Genomic DNA, 9,688 nt, shown 5'->3' on the forward strand with positions numbered 1-9,688 from the left:
GTGCACCTGTCTTTTCTCAGGCAAGTCCTTCCCAACAAGCCCCTCTTCCTGAGCACCCAAGGTCAAGTCCCAGAGGGCTGAGTGTGGGAGGGAGGGGGGGGTGCCTCCGAGGGGCCCAAGAGCCCTTGCAGGCAGGTGAGGAGGTAAATGTGTGACCATCCCTGGCTGCCCCCGCCCCACCCAGCCTGGTCACGTGGGCCCCACAGGGCAAAGTCTCCTGGTCCAAGACTCTGAAACTCAGGCGAGATGGGTGCGCCAGGCCGGGTCCTGCTGTGGCTGCAGCTCTGCGGTGAGTGGGGGGCACTGTGGGGGCTCCACGCCCAGAGGCCAAGGTCCCCCGAGGGTGGGCAGTGAGAGCTTGAGGGTCTGTAAGACCCAGCAGGGCCTCCCCGGTGGCCGAGCACAGCGCCCCGTCCCACCCCACCCAGCTCAGGCCAAGGGAGGCTGGAGGCCGGGACCCTGGCTGGACCGACTGCTCGGACCTGCACCTGCCCTCCCGTAATTCCTCTGTCTGCGAAGTGGGCACCGTCCCTGCAGGAAGCAGTGACAGCTCTGGAGGCTGCAGGGCTCTGCTGCCGGCCTGTCCCCCACTTGTCACACCCAGGCGGGGGGCATCCCGCCCCCTTCCCCTCCCTTAAGGCCCTCGCTGCTCCCTCAGGACACAGCTCCTGTTGGTTTGGAGACTGTCTGGCCGGGCCCTGCCTTCCCCCCGGGCCCTTCTTCTTGCCAGAGCCTCAGCTACCCCATCCACCTTCCTCCCTTGGTTGTCACCATCCTTGCCTGGCCCAGGCCTCTGTGCCAGTGCGGGGCAAACTGGGAGCAGGCTCGGAGGTGATCTTGGTGGGCATTGTGGAGGAGGGCACATTTGAGCAGGATCTGCAGATCCAGTAGGAGTTCCTTTGTCAGAGCTCCTGGGCCAGGCTCCCGCAGGGTCTGGTCTGACGCAGAGAGCGTCAAGGGCCTGGGTCTGGGTGGCTGCGGGACCCCCATCCGTGCCCGGGCCATGGGTCCTGAGCGGCCTGCTGCACCTGTCTGGGCGAGGTCATCCTCCCTGGCCACTGGGGCATCTGGGCAGGAACCTGGATCCCAAGGGCCTGGGGAGCATTCACTTTCCTCTTGCCCAGCGCTGACACGGGCCGCCTACAAACTCTGGGTCCCCAACACCTACTTTGATGCCGCCGATAACTGGAGCCAGAACCAGACCCCATGCGCAGGCGCTGCTGTCAAATTCCCTGCAGACAAGGTGCCTGGTCCCCGATGCTGGGCTCGGGTGGGGGGACTGGGAGGTCCGGCTGGTGGGAGCCCAACTGGGGTTCAGCTGCTGATGGAGCTGCTGCTTCCAGATGGTGTCCGTCCTGGTGCGAGAAGGTCACAGCATCTCGGATATGGTGAGGCGGGGCTGCGAATGCAGCCTGGGCTGGAGAGGGCTGGTGGGTCCCCACTGGGGTCAGCCAAAGCCCCTTCCTGCCTCCTGACTGCTGCCACCTGCAGGGAGCACCAGGCAGGCCACTGGCCTTTTGCCTCTGGTTGGGGATGCTGTGCCCCAGCCTTGGAAGGGGGTGTGGAGGGCACCTCCCGTCTCCACTGCCCTCTGCCTTTGGCCCCTGCTCCCAAAGGCCTGTGTTCTTAAGGTTTGCTTGGGGAAAGCACCCACTCTCTGCCTCACCAAAGCCCTTCCCTGTGCCAGTGCCTGAAACTCGAGGGGACCTTGTTCTTAAACTGCTTCACGGGGTGAATTCTGGGGTGGGGGGTCCTCACCCAGAGCCCACTGGACTTTGTGGGTAAGTGAGGGTGATCCAGAGGCAGCCCCACCCCATCTCTTGCCCAGATGGAGGATCTGGGGGGCCCGGAATGTATTTCCAGTTGGAGGTGGCTCCAGTTAGGTGATGGTTTTCACAAGGGGCTTTAATTCTGAAAGCCTGGCCCCATGCAGAGGGGCTGGTGGGCACAGGGGACCTCGTCCTCACTTTGCAGCCAGAGATACACCCCTGCCTGGGAAGGGGACATGGAGCAGAGTGTCCTGGTCCCTGCAGGTCCCGAATGACTATGCCTTTCCTACGTGTATCCAACCCAAAGAGGACGGTGGGGAGGGGGCTGTGCGTAGGGGTGCAGAGGCTGCACCGGTGGCCCCGCCTCCACAGCCCTAGTAACCATGGCAACCAGGGGGCCTGGAGCCAGAGGGAGGCGTTCTGGGAACTGGTGCCCCCCACCCCCCACCCTCGGGACAGAGGAGTCCCTTGGGGGTGGGGAGCCCGGGACCTTGGCTGGGGGGGAGGGGGGGCTCTCTCCAGACCTCGTTATTTTGATGATCTCCTTCGGAAGAGCTCGGGGATCGTAAAAGAGAAAACATCCATTCATTCATTCATTGTTCATTCATCGATCGGGCCTCTCCACCCGCCTCTCCCTTCCGGTGCCCAGCTGCCAGGACGGGAGCCCTCCTCCCTGTGCAGAGCCTTCAGTGCACCTGCATCCCTGCGCACCGCCCGGTGAGGCGCCCCCTCACCTCCTCCGCCTCTCCTCCGTGCCGCGGGGTCAGCCTCGGGAGGAGCCGGGTAGGAACGGCCCAGGGACCCCCGGGACAGGAGTCCGAGGGGACCCAACACCGAGGCCCCTCCCACCCCCGCGGGCTGTCGGGCTGCGGAGCCGTCGCCCTAGTAACAGGCACAGCGATTTCCGTGACTTCATTTGCATTTCTTTTGGTTTGGAACTTCTCTCCCTGGGATTTTTCTCTTCCCGAACCCTTCTCCCCTCCAACTTCTACCCAGTTTTCTTGTCTGCAGGGGAATCTCCTATTTTCCACCCATCAGTTGTTGCTGAGAGACTGCCAGTCTCTTCTCACTGTGGACGTGGCCTGCGTTTCCCTTTGCTGATCACAAACGCTTTTTATTAATCTATTCAGTGCAAACCCCCTGCCGTATAACTGTTTGGGGTGTTTTGTTTAAGCATCTCTTCCCTGCTTGAGAGTCACGACCTTAATCAACTATATATTGTGTCTGTTAAAGTCACGGTTTTGCCATCGGAGCACCTGTTTGAGCAGGGCAATAGCCAAGGAACCAGCTTTATTTTTCTCCTTGGAATGGGCCTGATTTCCAACGTCCTCCTCCAAGCCCCCAGCGTTGACCTTTGGCTTTGTGGCACTGTGGTCACTGCTCATCAGCTGCCGAGGGTGCAGTGGGGGCTCTGAGTGCCCCTTCAGCTCCTCTGATGGTTCCTCCTAGTCTCCAGCCAGCACCACATCGCCCTCATGCCATGGCTCCGTGGGGTGTCTTCATACCCATTGCCGCAATTTGTCTTTTTCACTCTTCTGTGACAGGTTGACTAGTTCTTTGTAGATCTTATTGTTGCAGAGAAATTGTAGAGTAGGTTACAATGTCACCAAAACCCTAGAATCTGGGAGTGAACAGCAGCTTTATACAAGCAAGCCAACCTCTCAAGAGCATGGATGCCTTCTCCAAATTGTTCAGATCATTAATTATAAACCTCTTTACATGAGAGTTTTAAAATTGTCCACACAGAAGTCTTGTGTGGTGCTGGCTAATTTTCAAGTGCTTTATAGTTTGGTTTCTATTATGAATTCTATTTTTACGAGTTATATTCTCTATCTGGTTATTTTTCATAAATAATGACATTTATTCCTCTTTGTTCTCAGTCCTATTTTTCTTTCTTATTCGCTCCTTATAGCATTGTCCAGGACTCTTCTCCTGTGTTAAAACACAACAACAACAACAACAACAACAAAAAAAAACGACAAAAGTAGGAGTTCCTGTTGTGGCTCAGTGAGTTGAGAGCCCAACTAGCATCCATGAGGATGCGGATTTGATCCCTGGCCCGGCTAAGGATCCTTCGCTGCCACAGCTGTGAGTAGATCTGAGATGGGCTCAGATATGGCGTGGCTGTGGTGTAGGCCTGTGGCTACAGCTCAGATTCAACCCCTAGCCTGGGCACCTCCCTCTGCTTCAGGTGCAGCCCTAAAAAAAAAAAAAAAAAAGACAAAAGCAGTCTTCCTTTTCGTTCTCCAATGTGAAAGAGAAGGCATTCCAGTTTCTCCACTGAGTATAATGTTTACTGAGAGTTTTGGTACATAAATTTTATTTAATTGTGGGAATTCTAATCTATTGCTAGCTTACCAGAAGCTTTTCTTTTTTTAATCATAAATAGGTTTTGAACTTCTCATGTTTTTTTCCTGCGTCAGTTGTGATGAAATGTCTCTCTCCTTTAGCTTGTTAGTGAGATTTTCTGGCACCAAACTGTCCTTGTAAGTGGGATCTCCTCCTTCAGGTGCCAGTCAAAGGGCCACATCTTGGAGTTCCTGTCGTGGCTCAGTGGTTAACGAATCCGACTAGGAACCATGAGTTTGCAGGTTCGATCTCTGGCCTTGCTCAGTGGGCTAAGGATCTGGCGTTGCCGTGAGCTGTGGTGTAGGTCGCAGACGCAGCTTGGATCCCGCGTTGCTGTGGCTCTGGCGTGGGCCGGTGGCTACGGCTCGGATTGGACCCCTAGCCTGGGAACCTCCATATGCCGCGGGAGCCACCCAAGAAATGACAAAAAGACCAAAAAAAAAAAAAAAAAAGCCACTTCTTCAAGATACTTGACTTCCCTGGGTCTTGCTGATTTTGCTGGCACAGGACTCTCCACTGCCACCTGCTGGGAGACCGTGATACATACTGCAGGGAAGTCAGGATGGGAGCCTTCCCTGTCTTTCTACCCCCACTCTTGAGACATCAACGCTGTGATCCCCGTGTTTTGTTAAATGCATGATTAGAGCCATCATCGAACATTTTAAGATGTGTTTATAAGTCAATTGAGCCTATCATTTTTCTTCTTTTGTTTTGTCCTTAATTTAGTTTTGGAATCAAGGTGACACTGGCTGAATGATATGGGCCAGCAGTTTTCACTCTTTTTCTGTTTTCTGGAACAACTTCTGTAAGTTTCCCTGAGGGTTTAGTATACCTCACCTGTGAAAACACTTGGACTGGGGATTTAGGGAACAGGAGGTGGTTGACTAACATTCAAAATTCGTTAGTGCTGGAGTTCCTGTTGTGGCTCAGCAGTAACGAAACCGACTGGTATCCATGAGGGTGCGGGTTCGATCCCTGGCCTCATTCAGTGGGTTAAGGATCTGGCGTTGCCGTGAGCTGTAGTGTGGGTTGCAGATGGGATCCCAGTTCCTGTGGCTGTGGTATGTAGGCCAGCAGCTACAGCTCCATTTTGACCCCTAGCCTGGGAAGCTCCATATGCCATGCGTGCGGCCCTAAACAGACCAAAAAAAAATTTTTTTTACATATATATGCAAAATAAGACAGGGCCATGTCTAGAGGCGGCTGTGGGCTCCGGAAGTCTTTAGCTAGCCTGTTCTGCCGTCTATTTTCATGCATCTTTGTGGCTGAGGAACCTGATTTCTGACTTTTTTCCTTCCCAGGTGATCTATTCTTTCCTCTGATGCCTTTAGAATGTTCTCTTTGTCTTCGATATTCATAAACCTAGTGTCCCATGACTTGCCTTATCTGGCATTCAGTGGGAGCTTTCAACTGGAGGTTTCGCAGTTTTCTGCAAATAATGAACACTTTATTGTTTCTTCGGATATCACACAGTGCACACACACGCACACACTCTGCAACCGTATCTGAATATTGGTGCTTCAGTGTCCAGCTTCTGTGTCTCCTGGTTTCTCTCTGTCCTTTCTTCCGGAGAGTTCCTTAATGGGAAGGCGCCAGTCACATTCTTCAACCAGATCGGTCCTCGCCTATTTGCTCTTCCTTTTCAACATTACGCTTGGTGTGTTATTTGCATTTCCTGCACGCTGATCTCCCCCCACCTCTGAGGCATAGCGAGTCCCCCTGTCCCCAGGGCTCACCCCTGGCACCTGTAGGTGGGTTTGCCTTGAAGTCCCAGTGCTGTGCCCTCAGCTGAGAAGGTAGTTGGCCTGTGACCTTGAAGCCTTCCAGCACCGGCCTCTTGGTCAGGCCCAGTGCTTGGGTGATGACACACTGAAAGGCAGGCCCTACAGCCCAAGTTGGGACACAAACCTGGGCCCTGGATGGATGTCCCCTGAGATGCTGAACCCCTTGTGACCCCTGCATGGAGGAGTTCCCCTGGCCCCGCCCTCACTTTCAGCCCGGAGGGGAAGGAGGAGGGGCTTCATCCTGAGGCACCGAAGGGCCTGGCGGGGGCGGCCAGTCCTCCCTCGTCAGGCCTTCTCTATACCTTATTTCCTCTGACACCTGAGGCCTGGGCTTCTGTGGTGGAGGGGCTGCCCAGGCTGCGGGGAAGACACAGGTGACTCCAAGGCCCCACCTCCCACCATCCCTGCTACCTTGGCAATTGCAGCCGCCTCCCCTGCTCACAGGTCAGGCTGCCTCCAGACTCCCCAGCAGCTTGGCTTCCTGGAACCCACAAGCCCATGGGTTGTAGTTTTTTAGGGGTGACTGGGGAGGGGGAATGGCCCTGACAAGAGTCAGTGTGCCCCGAACTCCTCACGCTCCCGGGTCTCAGGCTGGCTCCCTCTGGCCTATTTGACCCTCAGCCAGGGCGAGGTGGCCTCAGGCCTTGACCTCACCTGCCCACTCCTGGGTCAGGGCCTAGGTTCTCTTCCCCAGCTGCAAAGGGGAGGGGCAGAAGGGGACGCTCTGATCTCCAGACCACCGCGTGGCGCTGCCTCAGCCTGTGCTTCCTACAGCTCCTGCCACTGGACGGGGAATTTGTCCTGGCCTCCGGAGCTGGATTCAGCGCCCCGAACACCGGCTCACACCTGGACTGTAGCGCAGGTGAGGGGGGCGGGCCGGGGGCGGGGCTTGGGCCGCGCGCTCGTGGGTGGGGCCTGGAGGGAAGGACTAGCCCCGGTTGGCGCGTGGCCGGGGGGGGCGGGGACCTGGAGGGAAGGGCGCCATCCCGGCGGAGCTCAGGGCCGCTGGCTCGCGCAGGAGCCTCCGCGCTCTTCCTCGACCCCGACCGTTTCTTGTGGCACGACCCGCGCCTGTGGAGCGCGGGGGACGCGGGGCGCAGTCTTTTCTTCGTGGACGCTGAGCGCGTGCCCTGCCGCCACGACGACGCCGTCTTCCCGTCCGACGCCTCCTTCCGGGTGGGCCTCGGCCCCGGCACCGTGCGGGTCCGCAGCGTCCGGGCTCTGGGCCAGGTGAGCTGGGCGCGCGGGCGCGGGGCGGGGGCTCGGGTCTCAGCTCCGCGCCTTCGCCCGGCAGTGCCGCTCCCCGGAGCACCTCCCACCCTGCTGGCCTTGTGGGTTCCGAGCATTCAAATGTTGTCTTGTCCTCGGTCTGGCTCCGGTGGTGCCTGGCCACCGCAGACGTTCACGCGCGACGAGGACCTGGCTGCCTTCCTGGCGTCCCGCGCAGGCCGCCTGCGCTTCCACGGGTCGGGCGCGCTGAGCGTGGACCCCGAGGCCTGCGCGGACCCGTCGGGCTGCGTCTGCGGCAACGCCGAGGTGAGGGGGGCCCGCATTGGGGTGGCTGGGGTTACCGCCCGGACGGCGCCCAGGGCCGCGGCGCCCTGGGGTCTCTGGCCTGCTCGCCCCCCGGGGTGCACGGCCCTCTCGCTGCGGTCTGCCCTCCTCCGCCTTCGAGCTGAGCCCCGCTTCCCCGCTTCCAGGTGCAGCCGTGGATCTGCGCGGCACTGCTCCAGCCCCTGGGCGGCCGCTGCCCCCAGGCCGCCTGCCAAGACGCCCTCCGGCCCGAAGGGCAGTGCTGCGACCTCTGCGGTGAGCGCCCCGCCCGGCCGTTGCTCCTGGGACGTCCTGGCCACCGTGGCTCTCCCCGAGCCCCAGGTTCCCTTTCGGACCCAGATCCGCGGTGCTGACCACTGCCTTCCTGCTGCAGGAGCCATCGTGTCGCTGACCCACGGCCCCGCTTTTGACCTGGAGCGGTACCGGGCGCGGCTGCTGCACGCCTTTCTCGCCCTGGTAATGGGGCCGCGCTCCCCTCGCCCCCACCGCCTCCGCAGCCCGGGTCTGGGCCCTCCCCCTCTGCAGGGACCCCCAGGCCCAACTCCGCCTCCTCATTGCGTCGGTTCTCCGCCGGCCCCACCGCTTGTCCCTGCCTCCAACGTTCCTACAGGTCCGAGGGTTGCAGTCCCCGGGCCAACTCTGTCCCCCTCTCCAGCCCCAGTACCAGGGGCTGCGAATGGCCATGTCCAAGGTTCCGCGCCAACCGCACCTGCATGAGGCCTCCGGCGCGAAAGCGGACACAGAGATCCAGGTGGTGCTGGCAGAGACCGGGCCCGAGACGGGCAGCGCGGGGCGGCTGGCCCGGGCCCTTTTGGCGGACATAGCGGAGCACGGTAACGACCAGATGCTCCTTTCCCGGCCGCCCACCTCTGCCCCGACCCCCTCGGGAGCGACTGAGCCGGCACCCTCCATTGCAGGCGAGGCCCTCGGGGTCCTGTCCGCGACCGCTCGGGAGTCGGGCCCGCCCATCGGAGGCAGCTCGGCTGCTGGGTTGAACGCGCCAGGGGCGCGCTCGGATCTGATAGGCGGCTTGGTGGCCGCGCTGCTGCTATTGCTGCTGGTGCTGCTGCTGGTGGCGTTGCTGTTGCGCCGCGCGGGGAGGCTCAGGTAAGCGGGTGGGCGGGGCGGGCGCGGGGCGGCGGGGCGGGGCGGGGCGGGGCGGGGCTCAGGTACGCAGGGCTCCTCCTGCCCTCAGGTGGAGTAGGCGCGACGAGGCCGCCTCCGAGCCGGCTGGGACGCCCCTGGGCTTCAGCAACCCGGTGTTCCACACGGCAGACTCCGTGGACCCGGTGAGGGGGCGCACGGGGTGGGGGTGGGACTTCCCTGCGGCCGGGCTCCCTGACTCTGCGCCTCCGCAGCCCCCGGCCCCGCAGCCGGAAGTCAGGAGCTCCAGCCGCAGCTACTTCGTTAATCCGCTGTATGGCGAAGCCGAGGCCGAGGCGGAGGCCTGAGCAGCCGCGTAACCCGCCCGCCCTCTCCTGCCGGCGTCGGGGGCCCTGCGGGATCCCCGCACCCTCCGCTGGCCAAGGATAGGGTGGCCTTGTCCAATAAAGGGTTTTCCTGCACCTGCTGTCAGCTGTGGACACACCAACGCCTGCGTCCTCACCGCTTTGCCCCTGCCTGGTGGGAGCTGGGGCGCTGGGAGGGCCCGGTCCGATGGTGAGGGGTGGTCCTCAGAGCCCTCGCCCGCAGGCGCCTGGCCACCCGCGAGGGCAGTCCTGGGTGGGTGCAGGGTGGGGCGGCTAGAGGCATCCGGTCGGCGAAGTTCCACCCAGAACTAGGAGGGGGCCGCCTCTGTTCTGGAGAAGCCCACGCGGCAAAGGAGGGCCCTGCAGGTGCGGCGCGGGGGGCGGCAAACCGAGTGAGGCGCCAGGTGAGGGTGAAGAAGTGGGCTGCCAGCTGCCCTCCTACTTCAGGCCAAGGTGCTCAGGACCAGGCTGCGTGGGGCTGGGCTGGGGCCTGACAGGTGGACCCGGACTTCCGCTAGACTGGGCTGCCCTTGGGGACACAGGAGGTCTACGGCCTCTGCAGGGGGCAGGGGCAGAGCAGCGGGCCCTTGGGGGTGGCTGCCAGAGCCCTGGCAGGCGCGTCTGCTGGGTAGGGGGCTGTTTGGTGTTTGCTGCTGCAAGGCCTTGCCCGCCCCCCTCCGAGGGCAGCTCTGACCTGGGGGGTGAGGGGCGGGGCTGACTCTGAGGAGGTCGCGCATTGGTGGGCACTTGGTGGGGCAGCAGT

The 9,688-nt window shown here is 60.9% G+C and overlaps 1 protein-coding gene across 1 annotated transcript; it reads left to right on the plus strand.

Moving 5' to 3' along the window:
* Window positions 1-236: 236 nt before the first annotated feature.
* Window positions 237-9,021, plus strand: AMN (amnion associated transmembrane protein). The gene is made up of 12 exons (XM_047795747.1): window positions 237-289; window positions 1,125-1,243; window positions 1,344-1,388; window positions 6,677-6,764; window positions 6,921-7,132; window positions 7,301-7,438; window positions 7,603-7,711; window positions 7,830-7,912; window positions 8,112-8,289; window positions 8,374-8,563; window positions 8,652-8,745; window positions 8,815-9,021. Exons 1-12 carry the CDS (start codon window positions 247-249, stop codon window positions 8,905-8,907), a joined length of 1,392 nt encoding a protein of 463 aa, XP_047651703.1. The 5' UTR covers window positions 237-246; the 3' UTR covers window positions 8,908-9,021.
* The last annotated feature ends 667 nt before the right edge of the window (window positions 9,022-9,688 follow it).

Source organism: Phacochoerus africanus, chromosome 9 (genome assembly GCF_016906955.1).
Source record: "Phacochoerus africanus isolate WHEZ1 chromosome 9, ROS_Pafr_v1, whole genome shotgun sequence".
NCBI lineage: Eukaryota > Metazoa > Chordata > Mammalia > Artiodactyla > Suidae > Phacochoerus > Phacochoerus africanus.

What these genes read in the sequence shown, in the direction of transcription:
- AMN (XM_047795747.1), top strand. Translation starts at nt 247, where the DNA reads ATGGGTGCGCCAGGCCGGGTCCTGCTGTGGCTGCAGCTCTGCG. An exon ending in TCAAATTCCCTGCAGACAAG is followed by an intron (nt 1,244 to 1,343) that starts GTGCCTGGTCCC and finishes TGCTGCTTCCAG; the next exon opens with ATGGTGTCCGTCCTGGTGCG. An exon ending in GGCGGACATAGCGGAGCACG is followed by an intron (nt 8,290 to 8,373) that starts GTAACGACCAGA and finishes CCTCCATTGCAG; the next exon opens with GCGAGGCCCTCGGGGTCCTG.